This window comes from Camelus dromedarius, chromosome 7, assembly GCF_036321535.1.
Source record: "Camelus dromedarius isolate mCamDro1 chromosome 7, mCamDro1.pat, whole genome shotgun sequence".
NCBI classification, from domain to species: domain Eukaryota; kingdom Metazoa; phylum Chordata; class Mammalia; order Artiodactyla; family Camelidae; genus Camelus; species Camelus dromedarius.
The window spans coordinates 83,381,336-83,403,494 of record NC_087442.1 but is presented as its reverse complement, the minus strand read 5'-3'; the positions used below and the strand labels follow the sequence as shown (position 1 = coordinate 83,403,494).

At 61.0% G+C, this 22,159-nt stretch overlaps 2 protein-coding genes across 3 annotated transcripts; one reads left to right on the top strand and one right to left on the bottom strand.

Annotated features, from left to right (window-relative positions):
- The first annotated feature begins 1,919 nt into the window (after positions 1–1,919).
- POLD2 (DNA polymerase delta 2, accessory subunit) lies at positions 1,920–9,442 on the top strand. Of its 2 annotated transcripts, XM_031454604.2 has the most exons (12): positions 1,943–2,001; positions 3,018–3,126; positions 3,295–3,568; positions 6,030–6,151; positions 6,336–6,459; positions 6,698–6,812; positions 6,958–7,156; positions 7,456–7,536; positions 7,697–7,854; positions 8,078–8,205; positions 8,695–8,796; positions 9,177–9,442. In XM_031454604.2, exons 3-12 carry the CDS (start codon positions 3,349–3,351, stop codon positions 9,335–9,337), a joined length of 1,410 nt encoding a protein of 469 aa, XP_031310464.1. In that variant the 5' UTR covers positions 1,943–2,001; positions 3,018–3,126; positions 3,295–3,348; the 3' UTR covers positions 9,338–9,442. The 2 variants fall into 2 exon arrangements, with proteins under 2 accessions (XP_031310463.1, XP_031310464.1); XM_031454603.2 differs by lacking the exon at positions 3,018–3,126 and having other exon boundaries at positions 1,920–2,001.
- A 127-nt stretch (positions 9,443–9,569) lies between these two features.
- On the bottom strand, positions 9,570–19,334 carry AEBP1 (AE binding protein 1). The gene is made up of 21 exons (XM_031454602.2): positions 19,070–19,334; positions 17,019–17,411; positions 16,448–16,510; positions 16,258–16,329; positions 15,973–16,107; positions 15,818–15,895; positions 15,010–15,087; positions 14,805–14,888; positions 14,627–14,680; positions 13,827–13,936; positions 13,609–13,748; positions 13,200–13,284; positions 12,960–13,104; positions 12,772–12,857; positions 12,456–12,579; positions 11,970–12,166; positions 11,697–11,876; positions 11,136–11,487; positions 10,909–11,048; positions 10,674–10,773; positions 9,570–10,465 (listed from the first exon to the last, which is right to left on the bottom strand). The coding sequence occupies exons 1-21, from the start codon at positions 19,317–19,319 to the stop codon at positions 9,846–9,848; spliced, it is 3,486 nt and encodes a 1,161-aa protein (XP_031310462.2). The 5' UTR covers positions 19,320–19,334; the 3' UTR covers positions 9,570–9,845.
- Positions 19,335–22,159: the final 2,825 nt, after the last annotated feature.

The following is a 22,159-nucleotide window of genomic DNA, read 5'->3' as shown; positions in this document are numbered from 1 at the left end:
GACAGATGGGTGGGGGTGCCAAGGGGATCCGAGGGGCCTGATGCAGAGATGGCTGTGAGTGGGGGTGAGCTGTGTGACAGAGGTGACTTCTGGCCCCTTGCTCAGGACTGGCTTCCATTTCTCTGGAGAACACAGGCAGATAGGTTGACCTGGCTGTGAAAAGGGCAAGACTTCTTGCTCTTCCATCTCCATGTTGGGCAAGGGGTTCCGGCTTAGCGCTTATTCCATAACGCATCTGCCTTCTTTCTCTTGACTTTGGTGGAGAGGTTCTCTTCTGGGATGGCAGGAGATTTTGTTTTACTTATCTCCCCAGCTTGGCCTGAAGCTCCATCCCACCAGAGCCTCGGTCTCGCTAGATGGGGTGCGTGTGGGGTGTAGGGTGATGGGTGTGGGGGCATGTGGCCTCACTGGGTTGGCCAGGTGTGCAGCACATGGTCAGTGAGGATCCTGGCCCCTGTTCTTTGTGTTTTCTGATTTTATCCTGAGTCCTCCGCAGTCCCCAGCCCGGGCCCCCAGTCCCTGCCCTGCCCCCACCCCATCTCAGAGGCAGCGTGCACACTTTTTCTCCAGCCTTGTTAGCTCCCGCTGATAAAGTTAAAGACAGGCTCCTTCATCAGCCCCGCCCTGCCAGGAGAAATCTTGGAACTGCATCCTTCCCCAGGAGGTGTGGCCTGTCCTGAGGTTTAGCAGACAAAGTCTGATGGTCTTCGCTGTCCCCGTGCCCCACCTCACCCACCTTCTCCCAGCAGGCTGAGAGGTCCAGTTCCCTGGTTTGGGTGGGAGGGTCTGAGAGATTGCAGTACATGTGGAGGGCCGTTACATGTACAATGTTAGGGCTAAGAGTCAGGCTGCCTTGGTGTGAATCCTAGCTGTTACTCACTAGCCATGTGACCTCTCTGTGCCTCAGTTTCCTCATCTTCAAAGGGCTATATGAGGATTAGTGAATTAGTAAATGTCAAGAATCTAGAACAGTGTCAGGTCCATAGCAAGAGCTTTGATGTGTTATCCATTATTATTACCTACTTGTAGCTGAGACAAGACCGGGACTTGGGAACAGACTCAGAGCGAATGAGCAGAACAGCATGTGTCTAAAGGGCGCGCGAGACAGAATCCCGGGGCTGGTGGGAGTGGAGAGGAAGCTTCATGGGGAAGGGGCACTTGGGCTCGCTTAGGAAGTCTGTGGGTAATGGAGATGTGGAATCCCCCACCCCTGCCCCGAAGTGGGGGACGGCACCGGGAAAACCTTGGTAGGTAGGAAGCAGCGTGGATGATGAGGGACAGAGAGGACAACAGAGACTGGGCAGTGTTGGGTGAAGACTGGCAGGGCTGTGGCCCTGTGCGGAGGGCCTTAGGCAGCCGGTCGGCTTCCTTAACCTAACCCTGACTCTAAGTTCTCCCACGCTGTCCTGGATCCCAGTCCCTGGCCCTGTCCTCGGACCTGCGGAGGAGTATTTCCCCTTGGGCGGCGCAGCCATCGGCCTCAGTCCTCCCACACTGTCATCAGCACTGGAGTCTACCTCAGAGGCACCCGGCAGGGTCCTGGGGTGGTGCGAGGGGTGCCAAATCTCGGGAAAGGAAGGCTAGGAGACTTCAGGGACAGACAGGACTCAGGGGAGTTCCTGGGCTGATGCGTCCCACACGCGTGCGCATAGGTCCCTAGGCGCCAACCCCGCCCCGAGTTACCCGGGGAACCGGGGGCGTGGCTCCGCGCAGCGCCCAGGGGCGGGGCGTGCGGCAATGAATGGGGCGGGGAGCGCGAGGATTCGTGGGAGCCCCCGCGGTGATGGACGGAACAGGGAGCGCGGCCATTGGCGGGATGCAGCATGGGCGGGGCGGGGCGCGCGGATCAGCGGGAGGCGGAGCGCGGCGGTAGGCGGGTCCCGCGGGGATGAGCAAGGTGGACTGCGCGGCGATTGGCGGGACGCAGCGGTGGGCGGGGCGGGGCGCGCAGAATGGCGGGAGACGGCGCGCGGCAGAGGGCGGGCAGTGGTGCGCGGAGAGGTAAGTGGGGTCTGGTGTTGCCCCAGCCGCGTGGGGCCGGAGGCCTGGGGCTTCTGGTGTCCACGCTTGGTGGCGGGTTAAGTTGCGTCTCGCGAGGACTGAGCAGCGTCTCTGCTGTACCCCCAAAACCTCCTCGGAGTGCAGGCTGGGGGCTGGGGGGCTGGGGCCGCGGGGTTCCTACGGAAACTGCAGCTTGGGTGCCATCCGCACTCAGCACTTTGAGGGGGAAAGTGAATTCAGATTCCGTCCCAGCCCAGAGCTGTTCGATAGGAACAGAATACAGGCCACGTAATAGCTGTGATAAAAGGGTTTAAAAAAAAAAAAGGGAGAAATCGGTTTTAGTGCCACATCTTATTCAACCCATTTCGTGCAAACTATTAAAAATCCCAGCACGCATGCAAAGAAATGACAGCCACTCCTCGCACTGATCTTGGAACCTGCTGTGGATTTGATGCCTGCATCACATCTCGGTGGGGCTCTTGGCTGCTTCTGGAAAGTGGGCTCAGGTGCTGATACTTTTGCTCTCCTGAAGCTTTTGTTCTAGTCAGAGGAGGCAGACTATAAACTTGAAATGTATTGTTTGTTGGAAGGTAATTGCCATGAAAAAAATAAACATTGGAGAAGCAGAAGTGCCAGGGGAGGGCTGCAGTTGGAGAAAGTGAGATTTGAGCAGACTTGAGGGAGAGAAGCCAGTGAGCCACACGTGTATGGGGGAGGAGCTGGCCTCCTGGTGGGGAGACAGGAGGACAGGACCAGTGGGGCAGATCTCATAGGCCACTGTAGGGACTTGGGGTTTTAGTCCATGAAATGGGGAACCTTTGGAGGGTTTTGAGCAGAGAAGTGCCTGATTTAGGTTTTACTTTATTTATAACATTTAATAATAGGCTAATTATCTTATGGTAATAATAAGGCTGGCCTCATGCCCTGAGATGGGGCAGGTCCTGGGGAGCTGGATGGAAGCAGACGAGGAATTCTTTCTGGAGTGTGTGGAACATGAGTCCCTGATGGTTGTCTAGGTGGAGGTGTGGAGCAGGCAGTGCATGCCTGAGACAGATTTGAAGAGCTCCAGGTGGGAGAAGCATTTCCTAGCATCCCTCATCTCCACCTTTGGATGCAAGTTACAGGGTGAGACATTGGTATCCAACACAGTCGATTTCCAGGTGCCGTTCTGACCGAAGTCTGGCGTGCACTACAAGTTCTCCCAGCGCCTGTTGGGTGCAGTGGAGACACACCGGGAACTCAGCTGCCTTTGAGGTGGGCCAGGGTTGCAGGAATGCGTTTGTGTTCTCCCAGGGACCACCTCCTCCTTGGCCTGGGCACTGCGGTCCTGACACATCCAGCACGGCCATGTTTGCTGAGCAGGCCGCCCAGAGGGCGCACACTCTGCTGTCCCCACCGTCAGCCAGCAACGCCACCTTTTCCCGGGTGCCTGTGGTGACATACACCAACTTCTCGCAGCCCTTCCGGCTGGGGGAACGCAGCTTCAGCCGGCAGTATGCCCACATCTATGCCACCCGCCTCATCCAGATGAGGCCTTTCCTGGTGAGCCGGGCCAAGCAGCGGTGGGGTAAGTGACCAGCTTGGGGACGTGCTTCCGTGTTTGTTGGGCACAAATCTCCTGTCCCTTGGGGTCTTTGTCTTTCTAATCACGTGGCCTGGGCAGTGCACATCTTTTTTTTCCCCTTTTCTTCCTTGGTGATCTCTCCTGTTTGAAGTTATTCTTGGGGACCCCCACGGCCTTCAACTTTTGGGGGATACTCCATCACCCCATTCTTACTATTTGTGAGAATGGCTTTCCATGTAGTTTTCAATTCAGCTGCGAGGTCTGTAAACTGAAATTTTGTGGGTGAGACCGTGTCTTACTCATTTTTATTGCCCCCAGCACTAGGCTCACTGGGTCTCAGCCCAGGTTGCGCATCAGAACCGCTTGGAAACCTTTTGGGAAGCACCGGTGCTCAGGCCCATCCCTTCCCACCAGGTCCGCTGGATGGACTCAGGTTTATTATAGGCGGCAGGAGAACACTAGCTAGGTGGTCGCATTGGAGATGTCTTCTGTTTTCTTTACTACAGGCCGGAGTGTTATTCACCTTCTCTCCGCCACATAACAAGGGTCTCCTTCCTCTGGCTCCCAGTGGCCTTTTGCTCACTTTCCTTGAAACCCTCAGAGACACCAAGGTCAACACCACCTTTTAGATTCTTTAGATTCATCTGCTCTGGTTCCACCAAAGCTTCCCAGTAACGGAAAACAGGCATTTTATTCTGTTCGCAGACTGGGATCAGGAGTTCAGACAGGGGCCCACAATGAATGGGGTCTTGGCTGGGTGACAGGCAGTGGGCAGCAGCGTTCACTGACTGGCCCAGGATACCTCCACGTCGCTTCTCCGTCTGGCGGGGCTTCCACATCAGAGCTCAGCCGTCTCAGAATTCGTCTCTCTCCACTCACGAGTTTCCTGAACACCTCCAGCCCTTTCTTGCCCTTGGCTTTCCCCGCATCTGGCACGCTTTTTCCCCAGGCCTCCTTCACGACCTCGACTTAAATGTCACGTGCTTCCCGAGGCCGCCTCAGCCACCAGGGCCTCCTCCATATCTCTTGCCTTGGCTCCCGTTTGTTCGTGGCACTTGTCACAGTGGCAGACCCTCGGTCACTGCTGCCACTGCTCCCCCTGGACCGGAAGCCTTTGTGTTCACTCTCGGTGCTGGTGCCTGGCCTGGTGTCCACGCTCCGCCCAACAGACCGGTGTCCTGCCCTCCGCACAGGGGTGTGTGGTTCTGCCTGGTGCTCAGGCACACACTGGATCCCAGCTGTGTCACCTTGGACGTGTTACTTAGTCTCTCTGTGCCTCAGTTTCCTGAGCCATGTGGTCGGGTGACAATACGTGCAGTGGTGTGTTGTCAGGGGTACAAGAGTTCCGTGCGCCGGGCTTGGCACAGCCACCTGGGGCCGAGTGAGAGCTCAGGAGACATCGGGGCTTTGGAATCTGTTATTTCTGTTGGTACCCGGCATTTCTGTCCAGTGCTGGTGCCCTCCTGATCTTGTTTTGAATTTCTCCCCTCTGCTTCCTCAGGGTTAAATCTGTGGAATGTTCTTGGTTATTCCAGGGCAGAAGGGGCTCATGCTGAGTTCAGCCGGGCTAAGGAAGGGGCTGGGCCTGAGTCCACATTATCCTTTCACCTCTGATAGCATTTTCTCCAGGCTTGGAGTCTGTACCAACAAACCCACAGGCCTTCTGGGACTTCACTCCTCCCTCCTCCCACCCGAGTGACCCCTGCATACCACGCCAGTCTTCCTTTCCCCCCTAGTGCTTCCCACATGCTGTTCTCCGGGACCCCAGGCTGCCCGGCTCCATGGGGAGCAGGATGGGGTGGGTGGAGATATGAAGTTTGAATTTGGGGTATTTCTGTTTTCAGCAGACAAGCCGTTTGTGGGGCGGATGGAAAAATCCAAACTCTCAAAGGAATCTACTATTTTTAGGGCAGGGCTGGGTTGAGACTAGGCATACCTCTTTCTAAGAATCAGCGTTCTGATTTAGGTCTAAGTGAGGTACTCCTCTGCCTTAGTTTCCTGTGGCTGCTGTAATAAACAGCAAGCTACAAATTCAGTGACTTCAAACAACAGAAGTGTCTTCTCTCCCACTCCTGGAGGCTGGAAGTTTGAGATCCCGGTGGCGAGAGGGCCGTGCTCCCTCCAGTCCTTCCCTGCCTCTTCCAGCCTCTGGCGGCTGCCCCGTCATTGCTGGGCCAGTGGTCACATCCCTCCAGTCTCTGCCCCGTCTTCACATGGCCTTCTCTGCATGTCTGCTTCTCTTGTGAGGACTCTTGGCATCCAGGGCCCAGCCACATCCAGAGTCCTTCTGTCCTCCTGGGACCAAGTGACCCTTTAGATCCAAGGGGTTCTTACATTTGACGTTCTCTCCCTCCTGATGGAGGCCAGGGCTCTGGGGCCACAGTGCTCGGTGAAGGCTGCTCAGTGCTCCTTGCTGGGCTGGGAGGGCTGCCTGATCTCTGAACTCACGCCCCTTGTGCCCCAGGCAGCGGAGTCCGGGTAAAGAAGCTGTGTGAGCTGCAGCCTGGGGAGAAGTGCTGTGTGGTGGGGACCCTCTTCAAGGCCATGCCGCTCCAGCCCTCCATCCTGCGGGAGATCAGTGAAGAGGTGAGGCCGGCCGGCTCACCAGGCCTTCCCCAGAACACTTCCCTGGGGGCACTGATGGGGTCATCTGCCTTGGACCCAGGGAATCGGGGCTGGGCCTCTGCCCGCGGCGGGGTGGGGTCTGCAGGGCCATACTGGAGCCTTGGTGGGCTCTGGCCCCAAGACCACTCCCGTCTTCGAATTCCAGCACAACCTGCTCCCCCAGCCTCCTCGGAGTAAATACATCCACCCAGACGATGAACTGATATTGGAAGATGAATTGCAACGGATCAAACTGGAGGGCACCATTGATGTGTCAAAGCTGGTCACAGGTGGGGGCGGGGGGTGGCCGAGCACCTGGGTGCTGGCACACCTGCATTCCTGGAGTGATTTGGGTTCAGGCGGTGGGCGACATCCAAGTAGGCAGTCAGTTCCTCCCACCTCCACCCTAAGGCAGTGACCCCAGGAAGCAGATGCTCTTGTGAGCATCTGGCTTTGCCGTTTGGGTGCCTGGAAGGAGGTGGTGGCCCTTCGGGCCCTGCTCCCGGGCCTGACCCTGCTGCTCCCCAGGGACAGTCTTGGCCGTGCTGGGCTCTACGGGAGATGACGGGAAGTTCCTGGTGGAGGACCACTGCTTTGCCGGGCTTGCCCCTCAGAAGCCCCCGTGGCCCCTCGACACAGACAGGTGAGGAGCAGTCACCCAGGGCTGGGTCAGTGGTCCCATCTCCCCTTCTCACCCGTGACGGTGATGGAGCCCCACCAGCAGCTCCCCCGGCCCTCCTGGGGGCCCCTTGCTTTCCCAGCACCCAAGGGGACCCCATCTTCTGCAGGTTTGTGCTGCTGGTGTCCGGTCTGGGCTTGGGTGGAGGCGGTGGGGAGAGCCTGCTGGGCACCCAGCTGCTGGTGGATGTGGTGACGGGGCAGCTTGGGGACGAAGGGGAGCAGTGCAGCGCAGCCCACGTCTCCCGGGTCATCCTCGCGGGGAACCTCCTCAGCCACAACACCCAGAGCAGAGACTCCATCAACAAGGTATGGCGCCACCCGCCCACATCCAAGCCCCTCCCTCCCCCAAAACGGGTCTTGCAGGTGTAACAGGAAGTGCCCTGCAGTGACCCTGGGACTGCCCGTGCTTGGGGGCCTGACCTTGTGCTCAGGCCCTGCTTTCTGAGGACAGTAGGGAGGCTCACTGCCAAGAACTCTTACTGTCCTCCTGTGGGTGGGGCTTTGCTCTGCTCTGCTCTCAGCCCTCCTGGCAGGGACTCTGGGCATCCTTTCGATCTAAGTCTCCCTCGGAGCCTGACAGCCTACGTATGGACTTCTCCTCCCAGGCCAAGTACCTAACCAAGAAAACACAGGCAGCCAGCGTGGAGGCCGTCAAGATGCTGGATGAGATCCTTCTGCAGCTGAGTGTGAGTGAGCTGGGGGCCGGCCTGGGCTTGAGATCAGAGTCTTTGACACTGCGGTGGTTGGGCACTAGAAGGCAGGCTGGGGAAGGAGGACCCCAGTAGGGTGCATGTGGAGGGCGCTGGGCCCTGCTAACTCCTCTGCCCTGTGCCCTGCGCCCCCCAGGCCTCCGTGCCCGTGGACGTGATGCCCGGCGAATTTGACCCAACCAACTACACGCTCCCCCAGCAGCCCCTGCACCCCTGCATGTTCCCACTGGCCACTGCCTACGCCACGCTCCAGCTGGTCACCAACCCCTACCAGGCCACCATCGATGGAATCAGGTAGCCGCACCCCAGCCTGACCCCTGGCCTTTTGCTTCAGTGGCACCAGGAGGGGAGGGTTGGGCCCAGGGCTGCAGGGGGGCCCACCTGGAACGGGGCTTTTTTTTGAGGTTGGCTTGAGAACCCTGCCATGAGGGCACCAGGGGAGCTGTGGGCCGGCCGCTGTGGGAGGAGCACAGACGGCGGCCCCCCAGGAGGGGGTCAGCTGAGCCTTGCCTTGCAGATTCTTGGGGACATCGGGGCAGAACGTGAGTGACATTTTCCGGTACAGCAGCATGGAGGATCACTTGGAGATCCTGGAGTGGACCCTGCAAGTCCGTCACATCAGCCCCACGGCTCCTGACACCCTAGGTGATGGGACTCAGATATGTGGGGTCGGGGCAGAGGGCCAGAGAAGGCCTAAAAGGGCTCCCGTGATGCTCAGAGGGCTCCCAGCGTGGATTTGCACCCACCAGCCTTGTCGGGACCTGTCTAAGGAAAAACGCCCCAAAACTTGATGTTTGTTTTGGGAGCTACTCTGGAATCTTATCTCTGTTTCTGGCCAAGGCCCTGCTTATGGCCGAAGGCAATGCGAGCATATTGGGAGCTTGGGCTGTCAGAGCACTGTCCCCTGCCCCCGGGCCCACCCAGAGGGGCGAAGGCGGCAGCAGCAGAGTGCACTGGCTCTGAGGTCACGTGGCAATGTCTGAAGGCATTTTTGTCATGACATCATGCTGCCAGGGTCACGCGTGCGAGATGGCGCCCCACGTCCTACATGGGACAGCCTCACCTAAACGTGCAGATGTCCCCTGTGCTGAGGCTGAGAAGTCCCCCTCTCAGCTGTGGGTCCTTCTTATCCAGGTTGTTACCCTTTCTACAAAACGGACCCGTTCATCTTTCTGGAGTGCCCTCATGTCTACTTTTGTGGCAACACCCCCAGTTTTGGCTCCAAAATCATCCAAGGTAAGTTTCATCTTCTGGGGACCCCAGGCCTGAGCTGTCATGAGATGTGCTCTCAACCGGGGCCAAGGCTCACAGAGTAAGCGTCTGTTGGCGTGCCCAGGCCCCATTGGGGTGGACGCCCCCCAGCTCTGCCTGGTGGTGGCTGAGTGAGCGTGCCGGGCCCGGGCTGACATTGCCAAGCCAGAGCTCATTCTGGTCAGCGTGGCTTAAGCCTTGGACCTTTATGGTGTCCTTGGCCCTTTTCATTTCTGGTCCAAAGGAGCTTCTGGGGTCAGCGGTCCCATGATGCTGATGGGGAACTCCTGCTTAATTCTGGTGACTTCCTTTCAAGGAGGGCTCACGCAGAATCTAAGGTGGGCTCCCACGTGGCTTCCTTCCAGGCCCTGAGGACCAGACAGTGTTGTTGGTGGCTGTCCCGGACTTCAGCACCACACAGACCGCCTGCCTTGTGAATCTGCGCAGCCTGGCCTGCCAGCCCATCAGCTTCTCCGGCTTCGGGGCAGAGGAAGAGGACCTGGGAGGCCTGGGTCTGGGCCCCTGACTCTCAAAGGCAGCCTTGTCCAGGGAGGCCCTGGCCATCCCTTCCCTGTGGCGTCAGCACTGTGGCAGCTCTTGCTTTGTAAATAAAGCCTGACTGTCTGCTGGTGTTGAGCTGTGCAGAGCTGGTGCTGGGCCAGGGCACTCCTGTGGAAGAAGCCCGTGGCAAATGGGAGCCTCCCTCCTCCTCCTCCCCTCTCCCCGCTGGTCAGAATGGCAAGCGGTCAGGACACATCTGCCATGAGCTTGGTTTATTGGTGTGGCCTGGGCAGGTGGTAGAGAAGTCGGCTCCCAGGCTGGCTCAACCTGCCCCATCCCAGCCCTGCAGTGGCCCACGCGGCCTGCAGGCGGAGCAGGCGCCTGCCGCAGGCCCTGGCTCTTCTCTCTTGGTCACATTCACGCCCACCCTGGCAGGGCCACACCAGGGGGCCCTCCGTGTGCTGATGGCGGCTGAGCTGGCCGAGGCGACGACGTGACTACTAGTGCAAGCTCGCGTGTTGGCAGACCTGTTCTCAGAAGTCCCCGAAGTTCACTGTGTAGGTCTCGGCGGTGGTAAAGGGGAACTCTGGGCCTGTGACCGTGTCCCCCTCCTCCTCCCCCTCCTCCTCGGGCCCCAGCTCTGTCCCAAATTCCGTCCCAAATTCCGTCACCACCTCCGTGTACGTCTCAGTCTCTGACTGCTCCCAGTCAACTGTGGTCTCGGGTGGAAAGTGCCAGGGCCCCAGGGTGGAACTTGGGGCGGGGGAGGGGGCAAGGGAGGTGGTGGGGAGCAGCGTGGGGGCGGTAGGGGGCGCCGTGGGGGTGGTGGCCGGGCCCGCAGTGGCATTGAGTCGGCGGAGCCGCATCTGTTCACGCATGCGCAGCCGGTACATCAGGCGGCGGCGCTGCATACGCCGCTGCTGGGGGGTCATGGGGCGCGATGGGTCAATGTGTGGGATAGGCCGGTTCCCGTTCATGGCCATGATCTCCCGGATGCGCTTCCAGTTGGAGCGAGCCAAGATGAAGTTGCACTGGGTGGCCCCGATGTCGTAATCCACATTGCAGGTCTTAGAGCTTGGGGTGTAGCCCTCCGCGTGGGCTGTCACACGGTACTCACCCGGATTCAGGATGCGCCAGTAATCGCCACCACTTGCTGCAGAGGGAGGGTGGGTTTGGCTGCATAGAAGTCCCCGCTCCCCAGCCCCAGTCCCCTAGCCCTCCCACTGTCAGGGGTAGACCCTCTCAGGTGGGGGTCCAGAGGAGCAGGGACATGCTGGGTAGGCCTGGCTTGCCTTGCCAAGACCATGCACAGATTTGGTCCCCCACCTTGGGAAGCGGGGTGGAGACGTGCATTTGTGTACCTGTCTTCACACCGTGGTTAATGCCACTCACGGAGATGGTGGCATTGGCAATAGGGATGCCCTGCTCGTCCGTCACAACCCCCTTGATGCCGCGGTGAACCTGCAGGGAAGAGGCAGGGCCGGTGTCATGGAGACCCCACACGGCTTGCTGCTCCCCTGTCTGGTCCCCCAACCCTTCAACCTCTCCCCCGGCGCTGCCCTACTGCTCTGCCTGGCCCCCCTGCGGCCCCCACACCTGCTCCATGAAGGTGAGCAGGGCTTCCTTGTTGTTCTCCCACTCTCGGGGCAGCTCACTCTCGTGAGGGAACTTGTCGCAGCCCAGGTAGATGGAGAGCTCCAGGCAGTTGGTGTGCAGGTAACTGAAGTCATTGATGGCTGGGCAGGGGCAGACACAGAGCTGCAGTTACCCCTGCCCCTCGCCAAACACCCCACTGCAGACACCCACCCCCCAGGCCGACTCACTCCCAGATCGAGGTTTCCACTTGGCCCCGTTGACGATGCCCATGCCGCCAGTGTAGTCCTGTGCTTGGCACCCTCCCCGGTAGGGCTCGGTCATGGTGAGATGAGCAGAGGCGAAGGAGATGGCCAGCCAGCGGAAGATGGCATGGTCTGGGGTCTCCTGGGCCTCTGATACCTCTTCCTCGTCCTCTCCGCGGGCGGCCGCCATGGCCGCGGCCAGCAGCTGCTCCTGGCTGGGCGTGCGGGCCATGTCGTAGGGGTAGGACACGAGCCGCTCGCCGCCATTCAGGTTTGCCCCCAGCACAAAGGGGTTCTTCTCCATCCAGGTGATGATGGCCCGGACCTCTGTGGACACCTGGGGTGGCCAGCGTGTGAGGTCTGGACTGCAGCCTCCCTGCCCTCCATGCAGACCCCATACGGGTATTTGTGCCCCCTCTGCCCCTCTGAGCCCCTGCAGTCTCAGCACCCGGGCTCTGTCACCCCCAGCCCACCCCCAAGTCCGGTGGACCACAGGGTCTGGGGTGCTTGTCACCCCAGGCTCTGCTGGCCAGGCCGCGTCCTCACCGTGGCCTCCGGAGAGAGGTAACGTTCAGGGATGGGCAGGTTATTGTTGGGGACCCGGAAGGGGACCCATTTCCTCTCCTCGGCTCCCCAGAGCACCGAGTTGAGATCCGGGAAGTCCTCAAAGATGTCAAAGCCCTCCTCGGTCCACAGTCCCAGCGCCCAGTTCCCGAACTCTGAGCCCTGGGGGAGCCAGCGGGGTCAGCGTCAGCGGCCCACCCCCAGGCCTGCCCCTCCCACCCCGGCCTCGCCCCACCCCCCCTTCCCTCCACCCACCATCTGCGCTGCCACCTCGTAGCCATCAGGGTTCAGCGAGGGCACCAGGTGGATGCGTGTGTCGTGCACCAGGCTGCGCACACGGGGGTTCCCGTCGCGGTACTCCCGGCACAGGTACTGCATGAGCAGCAGCAGCAGCTCTCGGCCCAGCACCTCGTTGCCGTGGATCCCAGCCGTGTAGCGGAACTCAGGCTCCCCTGCAAGGGCAGCAGCCTCAGCAATCAACCAGCCTCCCGAGGCCTGAGGCTCAGGGGCTCTGAGGAGGGGCTTAAACTGGCCTTACTCCCAGGGCGCTAGGGGGTGTGGGGCTGAGGCTTGTAGAGCCCCCGCAAGGCAGACTGGGACCCCCTGAAGGGCTGGAAGTGCCGAGCGGGAATTGGCGAGCTGGGAACATCAACAGCGCAGGCCCAGCTGCAGTGCCAGGGCCTTGCCTCATCTGCTGGGCAGGCGGAGGGCCAGGCCTCCAGGGGGCTGCGGGACGCTCACCCAGCTCGTGATCCCCGGGGTTGTCTGAGATCTCCATGGCGTAGATCTTGAGCCCACGCGAGCTCTTTCCCAGGCTGTATGTGCGGGTGATAGTGGGGCACTGCTCGTTCACCACCTTCATCAGCTGTGCACCGCAGGAGACACAGAGTTACACAGCACCCCCCCCCAGTGACCACGCCTCTCCCACTGCCCCAGTCTGTTCTATGGGGAAGCTGCCCTGTTGGCCCTGAGCCCAGATGCCAGATAGGACACCCCTGGCCTCAGGACCAGCACCCTACCGGGGGACAAACACCCCACCTAGGGACAAGCACCCCACCTGGCGCATGTCCTTGTAGCTGTGGTGCCGGAAGTCCAGGTTGTCAGTGGTCACCACCTCATTCTGTGCATAGTAGCTGTGGACAGCTGCAGAAGGTGTGCAGGAAGGGCCTCAAGCTGGTCACCTGCCAGCCCAGCCGGGGTGGCCCTAGCTGCCCATCCGCGCCCTTGCCAGCCCCTGGCACTCACGGGACACAGGGCACCCCAGCACCTCCAGGCGCATGCACAGGCTGCCATTCCAGGTGAGTGGGTAGATGCGGATGAAACGGGCCACCACCGGCTCCGGGAGCTCGCTCAGCACGGGCGTGTCCTTGTCCACGTTCCCGTGGAAGGTCTGGGAAGAGGCAGGCCTCAGAGCAGCCCCCATCCCTGGCCAAAAGCCCACCTGTGGCCCAGACGAGGAGGGCAGAGCCGAGCCCGGGCGCCCACCATTTCCTCGTAGCCGTTGGTGTACATCGTCCATGTCTGGCTGTCGTTGCTGAAGCCCACGAAGAAGGAGGTCACAAAGTCATCACTGTGGAGTGGATGGTGGTCAGGGCAAGATTGGTCTCCCAGCCCCAGATCCAGGCCCTCAGGTGGCCTGAGCCCCTCCTCTGGGCCCAAAAACTTAAGAGCTAGCCGGTGTGTGGTGCTCGGCCCAAGTGTCAGGAGATGCTGCCACACCCACTCTGTGGCTGTGGGTGATTGGTTTGCTTATCTGGACCCAGGAAGCTGACTGGCCATGACCTTGAAGTGGGGGTGGGGGCCCTGGAGTGTCCACTGGAAGGTCCTGAAGGAGACTCAGCCATGCCTGGAGCCACTCGCCCCCACCAAGTGCCTGTGAGCATGGTCAACGTACTGGATGCTGGAGTCACGGCCCTGGGTGATGACGCCTGTGAACTTGGTGGTCCTTCTGGTGTCCACCTCGATCCACTGGGTCTGAGAGTCGTCCTCAGCACACCATGCCCCGTCAAAGTAGTCGTCCTCATTGGTACCAGCCTGTGAGGGGTGGCAGGGAAGCTGAGCAGGCAAGGCGCCCCCTCCTCGGCTGGGAGATGGGCCCCTCCCGACACCCACCTGCATGTTGAGCCGGCCCCGCTGTGCGCCCAGGCCATGGCGCAGTATGGAGGAGGACCGGATCTGGTTGTCCTCGATGCGGTGCGACTCCATCCCAATGGGGGGACACTCTGGGGACATGGCATCCCAGGCTGGTGGCCCACTGGCTCCATCCCTCCCTCAGTGCCTCCCTCCCCCAAACCCAGAACTGAGAAGCCCAGAGCCCACTTCTCTCACGTCAGCAGCTGCCAGTCAGGGCAGCTCTGCCCCAGCCTGTGCTTCCCCTCCTTGGGCCTCAGCTTCCCCCTCTGGAGAATGGGCTGATGATGGCAGCCTCCAAGAGGCCATGGGGTTCACAGGACATCACAGGGGCAGCAACCCAGCCCCAGCCAGTCACAGGCATCATCAGCTTTGGGGCCATCTGCATACCTGCGTGTGCCCCAAGCTCTGTCCCCTGGGGTCAGGCCCAGGGCAGACACTCCAGGGCCTCTCCCTTTTGGGCCACAAGGCTTTAAGAGCAGGAAAGGGTTCTGGAGGCCTGGAGCGCCATCAAGAAATCCAGGTTCTGGACCCAGGTATGGCCTTGGGTGGGTCACTTGCCTGTCACCCTTACCCTGCTCCTCTCCCATGGCCCCACAGCCCTCATACCCAGCCTACAGCACCCCCACACACATACCCCCAGCCTCCCCACATACTCCCAGCCCCCACACCACACCCCCAGCCCTCACACCACACCCCAGCTTCCACATATAACCCTAGCCATCAGGCCCACCTCCCAGCCCTCGGACCCCCAGCACCCACATCCCTGGCCCCTCACTCACTGACTTTCTCTGCTGGAGCCCACTCCTCCTCCACCTCCTCACCCTTTCGGGGCCCTGCGGGCAACAAAGGGAGGAGATGGTGCTGAGAGTCCTAGAGCATCAGGGAATCTGGCTGCTCTCCCACAGGGATCCAGGCTGTGTGCGCCCAGCCCCCAGCCCCCGGCCCCTAGAGACACACCTTTGTGGTCCTTGCCCTTCTCTACAGTCCATTTGTCATCCGTTTCTTCCTCCTTGGGGCTGCTGCCCTCTTTTTTGGGTTTCTCTGAAGGGTGGAAGGTGGGAGGGACCTGTCAGCCTAGCCCCGGGCTTCAGGGGGCAGGTGGGGTGGGGGTCAGACCTGCACCAGGGACTGGGCCGGCGGTGGGAAGTCTGTTTCCACTCACTCAGCTCCTCCTTCTCTTCATCTGTTTCCACCTCAGTGTCGGGCTTCTGGGGCCGGGGAGGCCGGAAGTAATAGTCCACTGCGGGGAGAGAGCCCTGATGAGATGCCCCAGTGCTGGTCCCAGGGCCCAAAACCAAAAGCTGGAGTGCCTAGGTTCACAGAAGCCCAGTGGGCAGGACTGGGGAGCTTGGGGGTTGCAAGGCAAGAAGGTGAGATCAGGGTGGGCTTTGAAGAGGAGACAAGGAGGGAGGGTCCTCCTAGAGAGGGAGGCTGCCTGGGCACAGGTGGGGTGAGTAAGACCCCCGAGGAAGTGATCAGCCTGGCTCCCAGGAGGGCTCTGTCCAGGGAAAGGTGAGAAAAGGCTGGGCAGGGAGCAGGACATGGGCACTGGACACACCTCAAGTGACAACTGGCACCTGTGACAGAGAAGGGGGCGTCTTGAGGGCAGAGCTGGGGCCAAGGGTCAGAGGGGTTGATGGGGACCTGGGGCCAGGGAAAGAGCAAGGACCTGCCGAGGCCCGCAGCCCAGGAAGAGGGGCATGGATCGGATCCGAAGGGACTGGGAGCAGGAGGGAGTGGAAGGCGGCAGCTCTGAACAGGAGCTAGTCCTGAGAGGTGGAGGTGACGGGTGGGCAGGACTGGAGCTCAGGAGGGACAGAGTGTGAAGCCCAGTGGGGCTCAGACTGAAAGAGAGGGTGACAGGAGGAAGACCGCAGCCTGAGCGGGGAGAAGAGACGAGGGCGGCAAGGTGGCTGCCACTGAGCTGGACGCGCAGGCGGCCGGGACCCTGGGGTGCGGTGGGCACTCACTGTCGCCGTAGTCGGGGATCACGTAGCCGTCCCCATAGTCGGGGGGCAGCGGGGGCGGCAGCGGCTTCAGGGGCGGCTCTGTGGAGGCGGGAGGCAGGGGTGAGTCAGAGCCCCCTCGCCTGGCGCCCCTCACCCCCAGTCTGCCTCCATCCTACCGATTTTCTCCTCTGGGGTCTCGAACCCCCGACTGGGTGGCTCGGCCTTCTCCTCGGGGCGCTTGGGCCAGAGCCTCTCCGGCCTCCTCCTGCTGGGGGGCCGCCTGTGTTGCTTCTGGCGCCGGATGTACTCAACTAGGGGAGAGGGTGGACCCTGAGCCGGGCCACCCCGGGGAGGGTGGGGCTTCTGGGTGGACCCTCATGAAACCCCCGGACCAGGGGTCGGGATCCAGACAGGGGAGGTGGAGCCGGGAGGAGTCTCCCAGACAGCAGAGCCCTACTCACAGTCCTCATAGTCCTCCCGCTCTATCTGGTCGTTGTAGTCCAGTGTGGGCTGCTCGGCTTCCTCTTCCAACTCTGGGGGGAGATTACTCACTGAAGGTACTCACCAGTGCCCCCCACCCAGGCCCACCCTGGAAACCCAGCAAGCCAGAGCGGATGGTCCCCTGAAGCCAAGTGGCTGGTACCCACTCACCAGGCTGGTGCTCCACACTAGTCTCCCCTCCTGGACCCTGCCACGGATTTGGGAAGGACCCATCTGCAACACAAACCCCAGAAGCAGGAGGATGGGAGGCCTGCCCTGACCCCTGGCTACACCGCGAGCCTCCACGAGACCTGGGTCCTGCTGATGCCCCTTGAACAGCTCACTCCCAGGAGGCCTGGGCTGCTCCGGCCCTCAGCACCCTGCTGGCAATTCCAGGGCCAAAGAGCTGGATGACTTTTGGGGGAGCCCAGGCGTGGTGTTTGAGAGGATCTGTTGCAAACTGCCCCCAGCAGGAGGGCACCTTGCGGGCTCAGAGCCCAGTGACACATGGGCAGATGGTGATGGGGCGAAGGGGACAGACCCTAGGACAGTGGAGGGCAAGCCCTATTCATGAGCTGCCAAGCACTCCCTCCCACCCAGGGGTGGCAGCAGCACTGAGGGAGCGGCAGCTGAGTTGCCGGGTTCACGACAACGGCTAGGCCCCAGCGCCCATCCATCCTGGGGGCCCCGAGGGTCTCGCCACCCAGCGGGTCAAGCCCCGCAGCCGGAGCCCGGCACAAACCTCCCTCCCGGGGCAGCTCCTCGAGGCGGGGGCTGGGGAGCGGGGGCAGCGGCCACACGGGGCTTTCTGAGGGGGTTGGGGCGAGGGGCCTCTTCCCAGCCGGGGGCTTCTTGGTGGCCTTGGGCGGCTTCTCTTTGGGCTTCTTGGTGGCCTTGGGTGGCTTCTCTTTGGGCTTCTTGGTGGCCTTGGGCGGCTTTTCCTTGGGCGGCTTTTCCTTGGGTGGCTTTTCCTTGGGCTTCTTGGTGGCCTTGGGCGGCTTTTCCTTGGGCGGCTTTGCCTTGGGCGGCTTTTCCTTGGGTGGCCTGGGGGACCCCTCTGGGGGCTGCTTGGTCACCTTGGGGCCTTTGTCCTTCTTCCCTTTCTTCGCTTTGTCTTTGGCCTTTCCCGGAGGTGCTGTCCAGGATACAGACTCAGGTCAAATCGATGCAGAGCCCGCGCGATGCCCCCTGAGCCTCCCCACCGCAAGGCGCCCACAGCCTGGGCAAAGGTGCTGCTGTTAGTCCTGCATCTCCCAGATCGGGGAACCGAGAGGTTAAGTCACTTGGGATCATGGCAGAGCTGGGACAGGAACCCAGACTTTCTGTCTGCAAGACTATGCCATCACCACCACACCGTGGCCTGGGTGGCTCAGCTTCCTGGCAGTAGACCCTCAACCTCCTACCTGCCGAAACCTTAAGAGGGGCACCTCACAATCCATTCCTTTCCCGCACGGCCGCCCGGCCACTCCTCTGTGCTGGGCATGGAAAAGCAGACAGGGGACTAAGCTGTCCAGGGCTGGGGAGCATCCGGTCTAAAGGAGGAGGCAGTCCCATCCCTGCCAACTGCCACACAAAGTAAAGGGCCCAGAGCCTCCCTGAAGCAAGGAAAGCTTCAACAAAAAGGGACACTCGTGGGCGATCTCCTATCCAGGAGTAAGAAGTCTGGGGTGGATTGGAAACCATAATCAATAGGAAGTCCTGGGGCCACACAGAGGACAGAGGGATGGGCAGGACCTGCAGCTGCTCACTGACCTCAGAGTCTGGGGGAGGTAGCAGGGGCAGGGGCTGGGGGCTGCCTGTAGGAATCCTCCAGAACCCTGAGCGAGTGCTGTTGAGAATGTAATGGGGGGTTGGGGCCATAAGGCAGAAACACGGGAAAATTTACAGAATGCGGACAGCCAGGAGTCACAGAGTTGCCCTAGCAGCATGTAAGAGGCCGGGACAGCAACCCCAGAATAGGGGGAGGCTGAGGTGGGTCCTAGGACCCATCCCCTAGGGGTGGGGGAGGAGCCAAGAAAGATCTAGAGTGGGACGAAGGGGAGGGGCTGCTGACCTCAGGAATGGTGGGCGGTGCTTTGGAGTCTCCTGGGAGAGAGATCTGCAAGACCCCTGCCACCCTCCAGAAAGTCACAATAAACAGCTAAGATTTATTCACCACTGATTATATAAGAGGCACTGGGCTAGATGCTTTGGTGATGTATCACCTTGTTTAATTCTCACAGTAACCCAGGACTACTGCCCGCTGCTCCTGGAGGCCTTGGGGAGAGGAGGGTCTTCTGCAACCCCCTCCCCTGCCTCTGTGCTCCTGGAATAGGAGGCCAGGCAAGAGGGGGCTAGGGGTCCTTTCCAGGGATGGTGGGAGGCTGGGACTCTGGCCGTGGAGTGGGCACGGCCAGTGTGTGCCACAGTCAGACTGAGTGGCCCCATTAGGACAACAGGGCTGTTCATAGCCCAGACCTGGGGAAGGGGCAGCAAAGTCCCCTATTAGCTCGAGCCTAGTCCCTCTGGGGGCTTGGGGGCTGTGGATGACAGACTCAGAGGACCTACGGCACTGGGCAGAGGACCTGTTGGATGTGTCTCCAAACCCGAAGGGCTACAAGCCAGCACTGACCTCTGCCTGGCACAGTGTCCTGCCAGACATCTGGGCTCTCTTGTGCCTTACAGAGCCATTCCTCACGCTGGGCAGACTGGACATCAGCCAAACCCTACGGAGGCCCGCCATTCTCACCTGAGGTGCAGGGGTCCCTGAGGCCCCCCGTCACGCCGAGGACCACCCCTACCTGGTGCTCTTACCCTCTTTGGCCACCCCCGGACGCGCCCCCGGCTTGCCCCCAGTCTGGGCTTTGCGGACGCGAAGGGTGGGTTCTGGGGGCGGTGGGGCCTCCACGTCGTCCTCCCGGGGCTGGGGCTCCAGCTCGGACAGGAAGCCCTCGAGGAACTCCTCGATCTCGTCGTCGGTCATCACCGTCTGCGGGCGCCCCCCGGGGCACAGCGCCAGTAGCGCCAGAAGACAGCCGAGCAGGGGCGCCCCGCGCACGGCCATGGCGGCCGCAGCCCGCGCGGGGGGCTCCTGGAAGAGGGTGCGGGGGGGGGGGCGATCCGGGGAGGGGCGGGCTGGGGGCCCCGGGGAGGGGCGGCGGGGGATCCGGAGTAGGCAGGGGACTCCGGGGTTGGGGGCAGGGGGCTTCGGACAGGGCAGTGGCTCAGGGGTCGGTGGGGCTCGGGGGTTCCGAGGCACCCGCGGCGGCTGGGAGCTCAGGTCCCGCGTGGCGCGCTCCCGCGCGGACCGCCCTCTCCAGTGCCGGCCGGGGCGGGGGCGCCGGGGCTTCCGGAGCCGGCTCCCCCCACCCTGGGGGGAGGAGGAGGAGGAGGAGCCGGGCGTGGACGGAGGGGCTGCGGGGGGGCTGAGCAGTCCCCGCGCCGCGCGCGCTTGGCACTTCCCGAAGTGGGAACCGCCGGCGGTGGCCCGGGCCGGGGGTCTGCGCCTAGGCAGGAAGGCCTAGAGGAGGGAGGGTCAGAGGGGATGCGAGGTCCTGAGGGTGCGGGTCGGAGCGCGCCGGCGCCCGAGTCCCGCTCCGTCTGCGGAACCGCCCCCAAGCCAGACGGGAACTGGAGGCAAGATGCCACAGAGCCCGCTGGAGGTGATCGGGAACCCTGAGAGGAGATCCAAACCACAGCCTCTGGCTTCAGGGACCCTCCCCATCTCGGGACCCGCAGAAGGGTCTTGAGGGCCAACCCAGGCTTCCCTTTCTCTGAGCCTTGGCCTGGCAGCTCTGCGAACTGTCACCAGCCTTCATTCAGACATCCAACTAACGTCCCAGAACCATGAAGAGCCCAGCCCTGGGCCGGTCCCAGGGGAGGGACCACACTTTGTGAATTCACTCCGTTGAGAAAACTGCCCTCGGGGCAGGCTAACTGCTCTGCTGGGGGTAGGAGCCCCCATGTAAGGTTATCCGGCCCCTCCCGAGGTCCTGACACACACAAGACCAAATTTGGAGGGGGTCCGAGAGGGAGCACAGAGGGAGGAGATTCCGTTCAAATTTTATTAACTTGTGTGTATAATTCATAGAAATGGGCTGTTAGGGGTGTGGAGTGACTCAGCACTTACACAGCAATTTCCACACAACAGGGGGTTCTTGCCCTCCCCTGCACTCCCAGCATCAGAGGGAGGGATCCCAGATTAAGAACCCTCAGGAGGTGGGAGGCAGCAGTTTATCGAGCTTCTCTCTAGCAGGTGGTGCAGCCGCAGGTGAAGCCAGGTTGGATCAATGGGACACTTTAGGGGCAGTGCCTGTGAGCCCAGCTCCATGTGGAAGATGTAGGGGCCACAAAGGCAGAGGACAACAGTTATCACCCCTGAGGACATGGACCAGCTGGGGAGAGAGGATGTGTGCCTTCAACACATTGAAGCTGTGTTCTGGGATCTGCCATGGGAATGGGTCATTCTCCACCCAAATAGGAGTCATAGATATTTGGGGTCAGGCCCCCTTCCCTAGAATTTCTTTTACTATATCCCACAATGAACATGGCTTCACCTCTAGGGATACACTGCTCTCTCACCAGCTGAGATCCCAACAAGGACAAACAGCCATTCCTCTCCTTCCTCTTACCAGAACCCAGTTTTTTAAAACTGTATTTACAAAGGCCCCAGCTACCACGTGGACCCCAGGGAGACAGGGGAGTCAGAGAATCCCATGATCGATTAGTAATGTCTGTCATGGGTGCTGGCATAAGGAGTTATGATATGTGTGCCTGATATTTCCCTAAGGCTTCTTGAAGGGCAAATGTTGGCTGCCCCAAATGGGCATGACACCCAAGGCCAGAGCTCCCAGAACATTCCTCCTTGAAGGAATGAAGAAGCAAGAAAAAGCACACCTGAGCCCATGGGCCAAATTTAGCAGCCGTCAACCCTGAGACAATGTCGTCTGTGAGGATTTGGCCTGGTTGAGAAAACCCAGGAGCCCCTGGGATGCTGCACAGGTGGCAGGCAGGGAGAGCTGTGGGGGCAGCTGGCTTAGCTCCAGATGGGGGACAGGACCCCGGGGGTCTCTGCCTCCCCTCACCTCTTCCTTTCAAAGCCCTTCCTTTGCTTTTCACTGGCTCACTTGTTCATACTTAAAAAGGCAATGGGACTGTGTCAATAGCTGGTCCCCAGAGTCAAATCCCATCTCCTCCCTCCTGGCCATCCATCTGATCACAGCAAGGAACCTCACGGTTCCCCGTGCCCTCGCTGTGCAGACCGAACGGGGACTGTGCACATGCTGGGCCGAGCATGTCGGCGCTCACAGCCCAGCTCCCAGCTCTTGTCACTTCCCTTAGGAGACCAAGTCCACCCACCTAGGCTTTTGGTGCATCTCCACCCCCATCCCCCCGGTCAGGCCTCCTTGTCTCTGTGCTGTCCTCACCCTGCCATGTGTCCCCGGGGTTGGTCCTGGCAGCAGTAGGATGAAGCAAGCTCTTACCCATAAATGTCCTCGGCGGGCCTGTGAATCATCGTTCTCGAAACTTCGTCTTGGAATTTGCTCTGTTGCCCCCAGCTGAATGTGTCAAAAAGGGAGGCCCAAGGCTGGGGGTGGTGGTGGGGGGTGTGGTGGGCGGCTGTGGCGCGTCACTTCCCTGGGAACAGCTCCCGAGTTCAGCTGGCTCACACATGGATCAGATTTGGGTTCAACGTTCTCTGCCAGGGAAAATAGAAGCCATGAAAAAATTGAAAAGAAATAGAAAGAACCTTTTCCTCAGCCACAGTGAGTCACCAACAAGAACATGAGCAGAGGCCTTGTGGGGAGCTGGGCCCCGGGGGGTGGGGTAGGCAGGGAGTTGGGGCCTCTCCCCGCCTCTCCCCCTCCCCCCGAAGGTCTGGGCAGGCAGAGCTGTGGGGTACTG